Source organism: Mandrillus leucophaeus, unplaced genomic scaffold (genome assembly GCF_000951045.1).
Source record: "Mandrillus leucophaeus isolate KB7577 unplaced genomic scaffold, Mleu.le_1.0 Scaffold518, whole genome shotgun sequence".
NCBI classification, from domain to species: Eukaryota; Metazoa; Chordata; class Mammalia; order Primates; family Cercopithecidae; genus Mandrillus; species Mandrillus leucophaeus.
Window position 1 is genome coordinate 1,678,184 of NW_012105564.1, and position 16,756 is coordinate 1,694,939.

Consider the following 16,756-nt stretch of genomic DNA (forward strand, 5'->3'; position numbering starts at 1 on the left):
TTGCCAGACATATACATGAAGGCCTTGAATTAGAAAGCAAAGGAACTGATGATGACCAATGTTTAACAAAATTCAGACAAACTTTATGCCTGATCCTTCAAAGGCTGGAGGTGGTATTTTTGGTACCTGAAACATAATTTCCCAGATAAGTACTCTTTGCCCAATTACTGCTTATCAGCTGTCTGAGATATTAATGTGTGAATTATTCAGCTCATATATCTTCAAGCACTCAACTAGTTAGTACTTTGAAATCAATTTTAATAGACAATTATCATACTACCGTTCTAGTCTTCCCATTTGAAAGCTAAATGCTGTTAGTGCTGGAGGGGTAAGATGTACCCTTGGTATATTTTCTGATCTCAGCAGAATCAACTACTTGGTAGTGTAGTCCAGAGAAAATGGGTCAAATCTATTATTTTAGGATTCTGAAATTCATAATTGAGACTGGTGACTTAAAAGTGAGCTGTTCATGGTACTTTACCCGGTCTTCAAGTTGTATGCCTCTGTAGGTTGGCATTTAGATGGGATGCTTTGGAAAGGATAATTAAGAAACTTTACTTGAATTTTGTTTATAATGGGCTGTTATTTTCTTATAGTTTGCAGTGTTGATGTGGGTATTTACCTATGTTGGTGCCTTGTTTAATGGTCTGACGCTACTGATTTTGGGTAAGTCTACAAAGCCATTGGGATGAAAAATTGCTGGAAAAAAGATTGTGTGCCAGGAGAGCTTAGACATTTTAGTGGGGAATATTCTCACTGTATGAAAAGTAGAGGATGAAAGTTTGGGCCGGGCGCGGTAGCTCACGCCTGTAATCCCAGCACTTTGGGAGGCCGAGGTGGGCGAATCACCCGAGGCCAGGAGTTTGAGACCAGCCTGGCTAACATGGTGAAACGCCATTTCTACTAAAATTACAAAAAAATCAGCCGGGCGTGGTGGCGTGCGCCTGTAATCCCAGCTACTCAGGAGGCTGAGGCAGGAGAATCACTTGAGCCCAAGAGGCGGAGGTTGCAGTGAGCCGAGATCGCACCATTGCACTTCAGCTTGGGCAACAAGAGTGAAACTCCATCTCAAAAAAAAAAAATGTTTGAGGTTGTATTCTCTTTAAATAAGTTGGTGATACTGCTTCCCAGTTTATTGAAATGCTACCTTAGGTGCTGAAGACTGCTCCTACTAACAGTGACAAACCAGATAAAGGGTGGCCTTATATGATGGTGCAGTCATCAATCTTACCAGGGATACCTGTATTTTATGAAACCTGTGATATGAATTGAAGCTAGGAATGGTTCTTGGCTCTAGTGAATAACTAACTGCAGCCTCACACCGTTCATTCACTCCTGGAGTGGCTCCTCAACAGCAGGTGCAGCCAGAGATCCTTATGTTCGTATTCATTCATTAGCAACACTGCCTGATTATCTTGAGGTGCCAGTTTCATAGTTTTTTGAGTGTTTATTTCTCCCAAATCATTCCAGTCTTTTTGAAAAGTTGTGTATTTCCCTTTTCAGCTCTCATTTCACTCTTCAGTGTTCCTGTTATTTATGAACGGCATCAGGTAATTTCCTAACTGCTGACTTCAGAATAGAGCGCCCACTCTATTACATGGGATTTATGAATGTATTAGTGCCCATTTTCAATGTCTTCTAAAAATGAGAAATGTGATAGTTTCTTAAGTCTTTAGTTTGACACATAGTAGTGGTTAATAAGATTCTTTAGCAGTGGTAATTAATAATTCCTTTATACCTCTCTTTCAGGCACAGATAGATCATTATCTAGGACTTGCAAATAAGAATGTTAAAGATGCTATGGCTAAGTAAGTATTTAAAAATCTGCAGTGTTTTTACTAGGATAAGGTGTGCTGGATTGTGAGAACAGTATTTTCATATTGCAGGCATAATGAGTAACGAATCTCTGTCAGACCTTAAGTGTGACTTCAGAGTTGCCAAAAAAGATTGTTTTTCTAACATTTGGACCATTCGTTTCTGGGTTTATTATGTGTTTAAGGCTTTGCTTAAATCTAATTCATGAGGCCAAGGTGGCAAAATTAGAGTGTAGAATTAGGCAGCTTCAAGGATTTCATTTCTTGTGTTAGCTGAATAACATACAAGTGGTTCTTGGAAGATGGTATGTTAAGCAGCAGCAAACAAAACTGATATTTACATTGACTTTTTCATTTTCAGAATCCAAGCGAAAATCCCTGGATTGAAGCGCAAAGCTGAATGAAAACACCCAAAATAATTACTAGGAGTTCATCTTTAAAGGGGGTATTCATTTGAGTATATGGGGGAGGGTCAGGGAAGAACGAACCTTGACATTGCAGTGCAGTTTCACAGATCGTTGTTCGATCTTTATTTTTAGCCATGCACTGTTGTGAGGGAAAATTACCTGTCTTGACTGCCATGTGTTCATCATCTAAGTATTGTAAGCTGCTATGTATGGATTTAAACCGTAATCATATCTTTTTCCTATCTGAGGCACTGGTGGAATAAAAAACCTGTATATTTTACTTTGTTGCAGGTAGTCTTGCTGCATCTTGGCAAGTTGCAGAGATGGTGGAGTTAGAAAAAAAAGCCCTTTTCAGTTTGTGCACTGTGTATGGTCCGTGTAGATTGATGCAGATTTTCTGAAATGAAATGTTTAGACGAGATCACACCAGTAAAGCAGGAATGGAAAATCTTGCTTTTCTCGTATGTTCTAGGTGTATTGTGACTTTTACTGTTATATTAATTGCCAATATAAGTAAATATAGATTATATATATATAGTGTTTCACAAAGCTTAGACCTTTACCTTCCAGCCACCCCACAGTGCTTGGTATTTCAGAGTCATTGGTTATACATGTATAGTTCCAAAGCACATAAGCTAGAAAAAGAAAATACATTTCTAGGAGCACTACCATCTGTTTTCAACATGAAATGCCACACACATAGAACTCCAACATAAATTTCATTGCACAGACTTCCTGTAGTTAATTTTGTCACAAACTCAACTCTATGGACTGAATCTAATGCTTCCAAAAATGTTGTTTGCAAATATCAAACATTGTTATGCAAGAAATTACAAAATGAAGATTTATACCATTGTGGTTTAAGCTGTACTGAACTAAATCTGTGGAATGCATTGTGAACTGTAAAAGCAAAGTATCAATAAAGCTTATAGACTTAAAATGTACTTTGGTATTTTCATTTCATGAAACGAAACTGCAGATTAAAAATGCACATAGTGGGTAGACTTTGCTTCAACCAGTGAATGGTAGCTTGTGCTTTTAGAAAAGTTTTTTCAGCTGATGGTGCAGCTGTTTGTTTACTTGGGAAACAAAAGTCAACAAATGTGTTTACATAATCAAATTTATTTGACACATAAAATGTTTAAGTGATGTGTTTTATACTTTTTGAAAATAAATTCATGCACCGATATTTTAACGTATATCATACAGTGCAGGATTTATGAACATACATAAAATCATACCATATAAACGTTTACAAATAAGTTTTTCATGACACACGGACACTATTGCTCTTTAAGTATGGTTGTACATTTCATAACTAATCGATTTATTGTTCTTCCACGTGGTTATTTCAATGCAAGATCCGATCAGCATGAAGAGTCTAGTACAATATAGGCAGACATGGTTATCACTCAGCATCACCAGTCACATGGTTACAGAAAACAAACAGAATTGGGACTGCATAGGGACTCTACTGTGGGCCCAACAACCTATTCGTGGATTGATGTAAGGCATTAGTAAATTGGCATATAAAAATAGCTTAATGAGTGAGCTAATCCATTTAGAATGCTGAAGCACTTCTGTGGTAAATGTTTGTTAGTCTATTCTTTAATTGAAAATGCTTCATTTTACCTTTTCTCTAAACTGACAAATGCAAGTAGCCAGTAAATGTAGATCTCGAATTTGTGTTCACTGAACGGAAGGACTAATAGGCGTCTATGTGCTCAGAACGACCAATCCCTCACCAGCTCTCCTTTCAGTGAGCACTGTCAGCCACATCCTGTAGTCACTGGTCAGCTACATGGAAAGTGTGACTGAGGGGGCGTACAGATGGCTTCTGGTAAAGATTGTCCAAGTCATATTCTGTCATACAACCAACTCCAAGGAACTCTAACTCACTTTATAATTTTGATTTACCAGCTATTCCTTGGGTTTACAATTTGTTCTGCAGGTAATTTTTTTAGAATCTGGACTTGACCTACATAGTTCATCTGAAGCAATCAATGGAGTCACCTCAACTCCACTCAGGGTGGTACAATAAGGTGCAGCCTTGGGTTACCCCATTTATCTTAAGATTTAACAAGATAAGTCAGCTCATTCTCCTGGACCTTCCAGAGCCTTTTTTCCCTTCCATTTTATAGTAGAACTTTGTTTAATTTGAATTCTATTTTGGATTTTGTGGGTTTGGCACGAAACACAATGAAAACCCATGATTCTACCCCGTCCCGAACTTCAGTTCCTTTGCTGCTCACCTTCCCATAAGCAGGTAACTGATGTCTTTCATTTAGGAAGCCTTGGCATGAACACAGGACAAGGGTGACATGCTGAATCTGCTAAGGGTCCTGCAGCCCTCCTCAGCTTTGAAGTTTTAGCACCATATGGAGAAAGGAGAAATTGGTGGGAGGTGAGACAGCAGCCCACACAACTGGAAACTTTCAAAGGCACTTAATGGATATAAAACTCTGCAAATGAAACATTAAAAAATTAAGTTTCTCAACTCCTTTATACATGGCTCATTTGGTTTTGAAAGCTAAATTGGAGAACAGAGGCTAGCGATACTTCTAGTACTTCGGTGCATCTAACTTAGGCTGTCTTGTTCAACTTATTTGTAAAAATGAACATTCTTGAAGTATATAGAAACAATAGCAAAACATCTTTGTAAAAGTTTTGATGCAAATTAAAAGCTACATATTAGTTTAGGGTAACCGAGGCTTCAAAATTTGTCAGCGGGCTACATTATCAGATAGGAGTTCTTTGTCAATGTAGTCAGTATGTATAGTGTTTAGTCTCAGGAACAGAGGCAAGCAGTCTTAACATTTTACAACTTGACCTTCCTTCGTGGCATCACAGTTTTGGAGAGTCCAGTTTATGGGAACAGCTGTGTAACTTCCGCCGCATTTTGAGCTTGTGTGTCCGGGGCAGCATGGTAGGCATTTCCCAACGGCTGGTGGCAAGGAGGCACCTCAGCGTGGCCTCTGCAGTTGCTGGCTGGTAGCAGCAGCAGCAATAACATAAGAGGCTTCTGGCATTTACAGACATCGCCATACAAATACACTGAAAAGGCAGACCAAACAGTCATTTTGCATAGCTGGACGTCATACTTGTGTCAAGTGAAAAAAAACAATCTTGCCAAGTGCTCAAAAGTCAAGCTCAGGTGATGTACTGAACATTTTGACTTCAAAAGGTAACCCACGGATCTTGCCACCAAATTAAGATCTATTGCTTTTTTTTTTTTTTTTTAAAGGTCTGTTTTTTCAATTGAGTTCTGTTTGGTTCTTTCAGCAGTTTGAATGTCTGTGCTGAATGTTGGTCCGTGAGGACTTTTGGCACTTTGATATCACACTCTCTCCTGTTACTATTGAAAAGGTTTATCAACTCCACTTGAGTCAGAGAGCCCTTTCGAGTGTTTAGCACAGAGCCGGGGTCACAGCGTGCTCCCGTTCCTACAAAGGCCTATAAGCCCTGCATGGTTAAGGTCACTTCTAAGTCTTTTATATTAAAACACAGCGTGCATTGGGGTGACCAGTTCATTTATGTCTCTTACTCCTAGCTTGTTGATAGTTTGGTTGGTGCTGCTTTGAATGGGTGTTTGCACTCTGCAGGGAGCTGCTGTCAGTCCTATCTCAAGGGCTATAAGTGCCAGAAGTAGCCAGCACAGCAGGCTGGAGATGGGTGCTCCCAGGCAGGCCATCAGAAATATGCAGTGCTTTTGAGTGGGAAGTGGGACGAAATTCTTTATAGGTGCCTTTCTTACAACCTCAGACCACTAGAAAGTATCAGAATGCATGTATTTCTTCTTTATCCCCTCAAGAGTTTTGCTTGGGCTGAATAGAACCCAGTATTCCTGCTACAATGAAGCTCATCAGAAATGGGGAAGCTGAGTGAGTTAGAATGACCTAGTCCTGTTCCTCTATACTATAAATAATAAATTCCCAACACTGGTGATCAGCTGGGAGTTCTATGGATGAATTTCCATTCTAACCTGATTGTGCACAACAGCCCGTGGGCTGCCAAGAGCTCCTACTCCAAGCAGCCGTCTCAGGTCTCAGCCACCTGTCCCTGTCCCCCAGCAGTGCCCAGAGTAGCTATCACATGCCCACGCCATCCCAGGACAGCTCCAGTCACAACCATTGGGTTGACAGTCACCAAAGAGTAAATGCCTTATCTCGGAAAGTACTTGCCTTCATGAGGACTCATGGAATTTCCTGTTTATTAGCCCAACATCAGCCCTCCCCATGCCCCTGGGAGAGGCTGACTCACAGCACGCCTGAGATGGGGAGGGAGAGCTGGCCAGGCCTGGGGAGTAAGAACTGGGTCCGCTAGGTTAGTACCTGCAGTCGTCTCCTCCAGTGCTGACCACATACTTGTCATCATAAGAGAAACGGATGTTTGTCACGTGAGCCGAGTGACCAAAGTATCGCTTATGTTTGGCCTGTGAGCAAAAGTGAATGGAGACAGTTAAGAGACTCTGGCTCCTCTCAGCAACCACAGACTCCTTCCAGCACTCAAATCCCCTGCTCCCAGAACCTTCCTTCACTGGGGACTCCCATTTGGTCTGGACTCATCTATTAGCCAGGCTTTGGCTGACTTTCCTGCCTCTCATCCTTGCCCCACTTCCGGCCATTTTATCCACCCTCCATCCTCCCTTCTGGCTTCCAGGACTGCCCCTCCAGGAGGTGAAAAAGTCATTGCCATATTTCCACAGTACTGGGACAGGGTTTCTCTGTGTCTCCCAGAGGTTCATCTAGATGTGGCCCCTATCTCTTGCAGACGGCAAAACAGAGAACCTGCAGAAAGGTTACTCTGAGGAAGACTCACAAATTTCTCTGTGCACGGAAAATCAAAGAGCTTCACCAGCCCAAAGTCATCTCCTGTGACAATGTTCAGGCCAGCGTGGGTCACACATGCGCAGTTGACATCAGCTTTGTCTGCATTTCGTGGCCAGATTCCAATGACTTCATCTCCCAGGACACTGTTCCAACAGAAAGGAGGGTTAGAAGGAAGTCACGTGCAAAGGTTTCTTGCAGTCAGTCATCACCTCCCAGGGATAAGGAAGAGAGGGATGTTTAACATCAGGGGTCCCCAAAAGCCAGGCTGCGGACCGGGACTGGTCCATGGCCTGTTAGGAACCGGCCGCAGGGCAGGAAGTGAGCAGTGGTGGCTCCACCTCCTGTCAGATCTGCTGTCGCATTAGTGTCTCATAGGAACCGCGAACCCTAGTGTGAACTGAGCATGTGAGGGTTCTAGGTTGCAAGCTCCTCGAGGTGGAACAGTTTCATCCTGAAACCCCACCACCGACTTGGTCTCTGGAAAAAATTGTACTCCATGAAACTGGTCCCTGGTGCTATTTTATGTAATTCCGTACAGCCATGTGGCCCTCCTGGCATGAAAGCATCTGTCTTCTTCCCCTCTGTACATTTGTGCCAGCTCTTACTGTTCCCCCTCTGCCTCCGTCCCCTACACTCCAAAAACAAAAGTTACCCCCCATCTTTGATTCTCTCCCTGTTCCCTATGGTCCCCTTGAATATGTGTGTGTTGGGGAGAACAGCAGGGATTCCTTTCAACTCACAGGCTAAATGGCCTCTTTTCCCATGAATTAGCCATTGTTTCTCATCCTGCTAAGCAGGGGTCTGGCCCTCCTACTCCCTTCCCCTGGTGATTGGAGACCTCACTGTGCACTAGGATTGGCCAAGAGACGGCACATGGTTTCCTGTTGAACTTGATGGAAGGGGTTGGAGACTTGTAGGAGAAATTACACAAAAAGAGGGACTTTGCATTTCAAAAACCTAGGTCAGATCAAAGCCAGTGTCTTACACTAGTGCCAAGAAGCCTCCCACCCTCACCCCCAAAAGAAAAGACAACTCCATTTCTCAGCTTCTCCAGATCCTGCACAGACTTGGAGGCTGAGCCTGAGACAAGAGACTCTCTCATGACCTTTTCCTCAGGTTTTTTCTTCCAGTCAGTCACCTTGTCCAGGAGGCCCAGGTGATCTTCTCAATGACCATGGCTTCAGTTACCTGCTTCCCCAGGGGGACCTCATGCACCTGGCGCTTATAGGCACCTGTTGACACCTGTAGGTAGAAGAGAAGCCATGTTCATCAACGTTCTTTCTCAGTTCCACAGACTGCCTTTGGGTGCACTGTTTCCCAGAACACTGGCCCAGCCTCTGCATCCCGAGGGCTTTTCTCCAAACCCAAGCTCAGCTCCAGGCTGCAAAGCCTATGGCCAGCCCACGGCAACACCAGCAGGCCATTTCCCCATCTTTCTTCTCATCCATTTTCTCGCTATTTTCCAGAGTCCTAAGGCAGCAATTCTCTCGAGTGTGGTTCCTGACCAGCAACCTCAGCTGCATCTAGAAACCTGTTAGAAATGCAAATTATTGGGCCCCACCCCAAACCTACCCAGACACAGAAAGGGTGGGGCCCAGCAATGCCGGCTGTAACAAAGCCGCCAGGTGTTTCTGATACACAGCAATCCCAGTTCTCAGGAAACCAAGAACCTTTGGTACAGAGGTAAGGCAGGTTTCTCACACCAGCAGCTGGTACAGGTGATCTCTGAGGTGTCTAGAACCTGACCCTTGGTGCTCTGGGAATCTTCTAAGGGAAACAGACCACTTTTCCTACCATCAAGGACAGTTGCAGTGAATGCCTGCTGCCTTTCTCTTCAGCCTCCTCTGTCCCTGCAGTGCTTCTCCTGGAATGAGCTGGGAAGCTGAGCTCTTTCCTGCCTCGGGCCTTTCATGCAGATGGACTGGAACAGTGTTCCCACCTCTCTGCTGGCTAACGCCTACACACCCTGCAGACCTCAGCTGAAATATCGCTTGCTGAGAGGAAGTGCATCTAAATTCAGCACCTTGTTACATGCCCCCCAGAATGCTGTACTTTTCCTTCTTGGCACATAATCACAGTTTGTAATTGTATTTATATTTTGTGATTGTCTGTTCAGTGCTTGTCTTCTCTGTTACAGAGCAAGCTCCAGGAAACAGGGACTGAAACTGCCTTTGCAAAATTATGACTGAGACAGTGAAAGAGATCTAACTTAACTGGCTCCATCTTGCTTCCAACCTACAAGCTGACCTTGTTCATTCCTGGACTTAGGCTGAACTATGGGAGAGTTCATAGTTTATGGTTTAAACAAAGATGGTAGTAGCCCTTTCCCAAAGCAGACCTCCTTGCCTGGGAACTAGATTGCCTTTGTAGGACTAACATCAGCCAAAAGATTAGAAATTATGGTTTAGGAGTCATGCAGCTGGAGGCTACAAGATTCTGACCCTCAAACTGCTCGTAAATTCAGTGCTTGAGACATTTTGCAGACCCTGCACTTGATGGATCAGCTGGCCCCACCCAGATCAATAAAGTGGCTCATCTGATTTTGTGGCCCCCCATCCAGGAACTGACTCAGTGCAGGAAGACAGCTCCAACTCCCTATGATTTCGTCTCTGACCAATCAGCACTCCAGGTTCACTGGCTTCCCCCCACCCACCAAATTATCCTTAAAAACTCCGCTCCCCAAATAGTCAGGGAGACCAATTTGAGTAATAAAACTCCGGTCTCCCGCACAGCCAGCTCTGTGTGAATTACTCTTTCTCTATTGCAATTCCCCTGTCTTGAGAAATTGGCTCTGTCTAGGCAGCGAGCAAGGTGAACCCCTTGGATGGTTACCGGACCAGTCTCCTTTTGTCCATGTAAAAATCTAGCATAGTGCCTGGTTCAGCAAATAGTTCAATGAATAAATACATCCTCTCTCCTTTTGCAGTGAATATCCAGCTCCAGGACAGCTCACAAACGCAGATTTGTTGAGTGCTGGAGAAATCATTCTGTTTTCAGGGGTCAGTCCCAGCAGTGGACCCCTCTCCCTCCCTTCCACTGGTCAGCTGCCCTGGGACCCAGGGATGAGCTTTCACTCCAGGCCCACTGGCTGGAGTCCAGGGCCCACATATGGAGGGGCCATTCTACCCAGTAGAGTTTGGAAATGACATCAATAAATACCAGAAGTGGCACAAGACTTAGGTGTAGCCCAGAAAACTAGAAATCAGGAAACTCTGAAGAGGAGGTGGTGTCAGGCCTCTGAGCCCAAGCTAAGCCATCATAACTCCAGTGACCGGAATGTATACATCCAGATGGCCTGAAGCAACTGAAGATCCACAGAAGTGAAAATAGCCTTAACTGATGACATTCCACCATTGTGATTTGTTTCTGCCCCACCCTAACTGATCAATGTACTTTGTAATCTCCTCCACCCTTAAGATGGTTCTTTATAATCTCCCCCACCCTTAAGAAGTTTCTTTGTAATTCTCCCCACCCTTGAGAATGTACTTTGTGAGATCCACCCCTACCCCCCAAAACATTGCTCTTAACCCCACCACCTATCCCAAAACCTGTAAGAACTAATGATAATCCACCACCCTTTGCTGACTTTCTTTTCGGACTCAGTCCACCTGCACCCAGGTGAAATAAACAGCCATGTTGCTCACACAAAGCCTGTTTGATGGTTTCTTCAGGCAGACACGTGAGACAGTGAGGGGCAAATTAAAGATGATTAGGGCTTGTGTTTCCTGCTTTTCTTACTCTTCACTATTTTAAATTCTCTAAGTCTCTGTTTCTACATTTACAAAACATGAAAAAAGTAACTACTTAAGGAGTTCTGGTGAAGAGTGAGCACATTGCCTGGCACACAGTAAGGACTCGATTAATATAGGCCATTGTTATTATTGCTGTTATTATTCGTTGCCCCAGATATCAGTAAACCCTAAGCATACCTGAATGTATTTGCCATCTGCAGAAAAATCCATCTGAATGACAAAGCTTGGAATATCTTTGCAGTAGCCAATGCGGTTCAGATTTGTGCCCTGAGTGAGGTCATAGAAGTCGACTGTGTGTTCAGAAGAACCAACGGCTAAGAATCGGTTGTCTGGGCTGATTCTAGAAAAAGCAATCCAAGAGCAGGGTCCATGAGGAGGGCTGTTTGGGGCTGGTCAGGCATGAAGGCTGCTCTGACAGGCCTTCCAGGCCCAAAGGAAATGAGAGCCGCCTTGTGACTCACATGTGGTCACCTCTCCTGGCATTCTATAGATTTCAACCATTTATCTGGATCGAATCCCCGGGAAATATGGTAGAATGACATTTACAAGTAATTTTAACCACACGTACATGGAAATTAGCAAAGCCTTGTCTGAGAGTGAGCGCGGGAGAAGGTATTCTTTCATAGGTGACTTGTTGAAAGTGACTCACTCACAGCTGAGTTCTTTATTCCAGCCGTGGCCGGAATGGGAACCACTGGTAAGCAGAATGCTTGCCTTTCTCCTCCACGCCCAGACCACCCACTTAGGTACCTGATATCTTGGATAGCAGATTTCCGGTCTCTTTTTTTCCCCCAAACTTTCAGGCTGTTCACCAACAAGATGACAAACTCTCCATTCTTCATGCCAATGGCCACCATCTCCCCGTCAGGGCTGTAGGCCGCACACCTGGCTGCGTGGCCCAGGCTCACCTTGTTTAACAGCTTCTGCATTGATGCAAAGGAAAGTCACCTGAGCCCTTGGCCCCCTCGGCTGGTCTCCAGGAGACATCGTGCACCAGGCCAGAGAAGTCAGGCTGACTTTGCAGCCACTGCAGGCCACCAAATCTCTTACTTCTTAGAGTAAATGTCCCTGAATAACTGAGGTGGGCTGTATGTTTTGATTAGAGCAGCTTGGGGGACAACAAGTTGTAGGGCTGTGGCTGGCAAACTTTTTCTGTAAATGATTAGGTAGCACCTACTTTAGACTCTGTGGGCCATAAAGTCTGTCACAACTACTCACCTCTGCCTGCTGTAGCACAAGACAGCCACAGTACCTGAATAAAACAGGGCAGCTGGACTTGTAGAAACAGGCCACAGGCCAGATCTGGCCTTTAACTATAGATTGCCAACCTCTTGTTTAGGGGAAAGAGTTTGAGCTTCTGCCTCTGCTGGTTCAAATTCTGAATCCTGGCCCTGTCACTTACTAGCTGGGTGTGTTTGGGTAAATTACATCTCGGTTTCTCTAGTTTTACTAATAGCGATGTTAACAAGGGCTTTGCGAGGTTATTGTAGGCACTGATCATGTCCATGAAGCAGCTGGGGTTATGTAGGTCAAGTAGTGACAGCTGTTGCTAATGATGTTTAATAAATAATTACAGAAACTAACTTAGGAGTCTAACAACCATACTCAGGCTTTTACCTGTCTATTCTGTGACTATGACACTAAAAATACAACATTTACCAGCCATTTTAAAATGAAACCAAGCATTTTAATTAGTAGAACCTGAGTGCTTGTTTTAACACTGGATAAGGCACGAGGATTGGGAAGAACCCTTCGTTTCCCCCCACCCGCCCCCTCCACCCAGCCCCTCCCTGCTGTTTCACAGTTTTACTCCAGGTGAACTTTAACACCGCCTTCCCAAACTCGAAGAGAAACCTTGTTGGGATTTTGACAGAAATACATTAGGCCCATTTGGGAACACTGACATTTTAAATCATTTTTAGTCTTCTCATCCAGGGAAAACATCATTTGATTCCATATTTTTAGTTTTGTGGGTTCTTTCATGACAAGAGAATAATCGTTGTCAAATATATCGTTTAGATGGGTTGTGGTGAGTGGGCCTTCTTTTATTGTTAGGTTTTCTACCTTGATCTCCTATCTGGCCCCATCCCCGTCTCCGCCATGATGCTGGCTGGGCCTCCCCTCGCTCAGCTCCCACGGCCAGCAGCCCACTCGTGGGCATCTGAGTTTGGGCAGAGTCGGCCTCACCTTGTCAGCCAGGTCCCAGATCCGGGCTGTGCCGTCGTTGCTGGCAGAGATGAACAGGTCCTTGGAAGGGTGAGTGGCCAGGCCCCAAATCTCCCCTTCCATGTGACCATCAATCAGGATATTAGAAGCAGCATTTTTTTCACCAACTTCAATTATTTCTCCGTCTTTGGTTCCCACTAAGATTTTTCCCTGTTGTAATTGAAACACTATTAGAAAAAGGACAAACAAAACACAAGTAACTTGGGAAAATGCCTTTGCAGGGTTAATATTAAAATAGGAAGGGGTGAGAAGTGTTGTTTTTGTTTTTGAGACAGGGTCTCACTCTGTCACCCAGGCTGGGGCGCAGTGGTGACATCTTGGCTCACTGCACTGCAACCTCTGCCTCCTGGGTTCAAGTGATTCTCCTGCCTCAGCCTCCCTAGTAGCTGGGACTTCAGGTGCCCACCACCACATCCGGCTAATTTTTGTATTTTTAGTAGAGATGGGGGTTTTACCATATTGGCCAGGCTGGTCTCAAACTCCTGACCTCAAGTGATCTGCCTCCCTTGGCCTCTCAGAGTGCTGGGATTACAGGTGTGAGCCAGCACACCTGGCCAGTGTTTTGTTTTTAACAACAAACTGTCCGTTCCTAATTGCTCTTTTCCACCCTTTCACTTTGCCTTTTCTCCATCAGCTACCTCAGGTGAGAGCTTCAGCACAGACCTGACCTTCAGCACAGCTCGCACCTGGGTGAGAGCTCCATCACCCAGCCTCTGCTAGAATATTCCAGTGACTGCAGAGCAAGGCAGCCAATTCCTGTTCTTGGACAGCTCAAACTCTTAGTAAGTTCTTCCTTCCACTGAACAAAATTCTGCTTCCTGGCCAGGTGTGATGACTCAGGCCTATAATCCCAGCCCTTTGGGAGGCCGAGATGGGTGAATCACCTGAAGTCAGGAGTTTGAGAGCAGCCCAGCCAACATGGCAAAACCCCATCTCTACTAAAAACATAAAAAATTAGCTGGGCGTGGTGGCGGGCGCCTGTAATCCCGGCTACTCAGGAGGCTGAGGCAGGAGAATCGCTTGAACCCAGGAGGCATAGGTTGCAGTGAGCTGAGATCACACTGAAGCACTCCAGCCTGGGCAACAGAGCAAGACTGTCTCAAAGAAAAAAAAAAAAAAATCTACTTCCTGATAACTTCCAGGCTCCAGGTGTAGTCCTGCCTTCATGTCCGATAACTACCCTTCCAGGTGGGCATCACTTAGCTATTTAAGAACAAAATCCCCAGTTTCGAATCACGTGGTATTCCACATCTGGTTTGCCTTTTTCATGGAGAGCATCTAGAAAGCAAATTCTTAGACTGATATTCAAAAACATAAACACAAGGTATTCGATCAAGGTTTGGAGATTGGCTTTTAAGTGCATCAAATCTCCTGGGGGAATTTAAATAGAAGGAAATAGAAGGGAACATACAAGTCAAGGCCCCATCCCTGAGATTCGGACTCAGATTTTGGTCCAGTCCCAAATGGATGCCCGGACATCCATATTCTTTAAAACTCACCAGTTGTTTTGGATGTGCTGCCAAATGTGAGTTGGAAACCAATGGCTTTGAGTCAGACAGTTTAGTTTGGTGGCCCTTACCTCCTCCTTATTGACCCTATAACTTAGGGCATAGGCAAACTATTTAATATCTCTGAGCTTATGCGAATATCATCTATAATACTAGTAGCTAACATCTCCTGAATGGGACTATATGCCAGGCAAGATGAAAGGCACTGTCATGTATAAATATGTGACCCTCATGACAAACCTGTGTACTGGACACAAAAACATTAAGGAACACACCCAAGGTCACCCAACTGGTTCTTCCTGGGGGAGTCTGACTCTCTTAAGCTGCTTCCCACTACAGCACAATTCACATCTTGAAGCCTTGTTTCAAGGATTAAACCAGTCCAGGGAAAGTGCCTGGCTCGGAAGGTACCTACACTTCCCCCTTCCCTGGCCCAGCCCCCAGGGGAGCTGGCTGTGCTCACTTTTCCACGGCACACAGAGCGCACACACTCCACCAGCTGCCCCGTCTCCAGCTGAAAGGCCCGGCAGCGCTTCATCTCCTGGTCCCACAATTTTACAGCACCTCCTTCTTTGGTCCTAAAAAAGATTGAAAGGGACTCAGGCTGTTAACCCTCATCCTAAGACCCAATCCTGCCTCCAGGCCTCTCCCCTGTTTCCCAGTCATCAGGGTCCTCGCTGGTTGGAGCCCAGAAGGACAGACCCTCGGGGGTCCAGACCCTCCAGGCAGCCTCCCTCTTAGGCCCTGCTGCTGAGCGATCCCAACCTCCTGAGCTTGCAGATTTCCTAAAATGCCTTCGAATGCTACTATCTTGGGAGGAAAGAAAATGTAATTTGGAAATTCAGACTTTTTATTAGATTAGAACACAGAAACGTTTCTCCTGTCTTCAGGCTTTGCTTCCACATCTCCCCTCTCCTTCCTCCATTCCTCCACAGAGCTACCAAGAATAACATTTTATCAACAGCAAAGTCACTGTGGTTTGTTCAAGAATACCTCTCAAGATTTTGTTTTTAATTTTTATTTATTAATTTATTTTGAGATGGAGTTTCGCTCTTGTCACCCAGGCTATAGTACAATGACACAATCTCGGCTCACTGCAACCTCCGCCTCCTGGGTTCAAGCCATTCTCCTGCCTCAGCCTCCCAAGTAGCTGGGATTACAGGCGCCCACCACCATGCCCAACGAAATTTTATATTTTTAGTAGAGATGGGGTTTCACCATGTTGACAAGGCTGGTTTTGAACTCCTGACCTCAGGTGATCTGCCCACCTTGGCCTCCCGAAGTGCTGGGATTATAGGGGTGAACCACTACACCTCTCTCGGGTTTTTAAACTACCATCAAACCACTTTTGCACTCCTCTCTTCCTTCTGAGGATCTTGACCTAGGGCCCTCTTGGAGAGAGAGCAGACTGATCTTCCTAAAGCAAAAAAGATAGGAGGATGACAATCTGCATTTTCTCCAAGCTGGGGACACTTCTGTCAGTTTCTCCCAAGATAACAACAAACGACAAGTTGTTTCCATAGGAGCTTTGGCTTACGGCCGCTCTTTTCCGCCGGTCACTATGAGTCCATCCCGAAGGGTTGTGTACATTGTGAACACGGGGCCTGTGTGAGCCTTGGCCACCAGCCGGATGAGGAAGTGGTCCTTCCACACGTAGACGTCTCCATTGATGGCACCCGTGAAAGTGAGGTTGTTCTGTAAACAGAAGAACATCTTCTATACCTGGAACACACTCAAGCAGGTCCCTCCCCAGGCACCCGTTCTCTCATTAAGGAACCACAGCTAGAGACACAGACATGCCAAGGTGATTTGATCTTTTTGTGCTAAGGAAAGCAGCAGAAATTGCAGAGAAACCACTGAGAGCACATCACAAGGTAGTCCGCCTGGCTTGGAAATTAACTCTATGTAATTGGCTTGGGCATTTGACTTCCCCTCTGAGCACAGCTGTGCATTAGCAAGGACTTCTCTTCCGTGAGCACTGCCCAAGTGACAGCAGGGGCAGGGGCAGACTCCGGGCCACAGGACACTTTCCTGGAGCTCCTCTATGAAAGGGAGAAACCCACTCCTGGAGGACCATGAAGTGACTGTGTTCCAACATGTCTCCATTTTGGAGCCTGCATTGGCTGAGGGCACCCCATAGCTCACTTAAGGGTGGCAATTGGGGGCATCTGTGGCACAAGAGGGCTGGGAAGAAAAAGGATCACTATCTAGCAGTGGAAA

General features: G+C 45.1%; 2 protein-coding genes across 7 annotated transcripts in view; one reads left to right on the plus strand and one right to left on the minus strand.

Annotated features, from left to right (window-relative positions):
• Nucleotides 1-3,161, plus strand: part of RTN4 (reticulon 4) — a 78,995-nt gene extending 75,834 nt beyond the window's left edge. For all 6 annotated transcript variants that reach the window (XM_011996518.1, XM_011996516.1, XM_011996515.1 and 3 more), the window contains 4 exons: nucleotides 597-666; nucleotides 1,504-1,550; nucleotides 1,750-1,808; nucleotides 2,176-3,161. In XM_011996518.1, the coding sequence (XP_011851908.1) occupies nucleotides 597-666; nucleotides 1,504-1,550; nucleotides 1,750-1,808; nucleotides 2,176-2,218 (219 nt within the window). In that variant the 3' untranslated portion in view covers nucleotides 2,219-3,161. The remainder of the gene's footprint in view (nucleotides 1-596; nucleotides 667-1,503; nucleotides 1,551-1,749; nucleotides 1,809-2,175) is intronic.
• A 162-nt stretch (nucleotides 3,162-3,323) lies between these two features.
• EML6 (echinoderm microtubule associated protein like 6) overlaps nucleotides 3,324-16,756 on the minus strand; it is a 264,728-nt gene continuing 251,295 nt past the window's right edge. Inside the window, exons 37-45 of the mRNA XM_011996533.1 lie at nucleotides 16,074-16,231; nucleotides 15,000-15,114; nucleotides 12,990-13,178; nucleotides 11,553-11,725; nucleotides 10,980-11,142; nucleotides 8,189-8,292; nucleotides 7,040-7,193; nucleotides 6,553-6,653; nucleotides 3,324-5,275 (exon numbers count right to left, since the gene is read on the minus strand). Coding sequence (XP_011851923.1) covers nucleotides 5,251-5,275; nucleotides 6,553-6,653; nucleotides 7,040-7,193; nucleotides 8,189-8,292; nucleotides 10,980-11,142; nucleotides 11,553-11,725; nucleotides 12,990-13,178; nucleotides 15,000-15,114; nucleotides 16,074-16,231 — 1,182 coding nt within the window. The 3' untranslated portion in view covers nucleotides 3,324-5,250. The remainder of the gene's footprint in view (nucleotides 5,276-6,552; nucleotides 6,654-7,039; nucleotides 7,194-8,188; nucleotides 8,293-10,979; nucleotides 11,143-11,552; nucleotides 11,726-12,989; nucleotides 13,179-14,999; nucleotides 15,115-16,073; nucleotides 16,232-16,756) is intronic.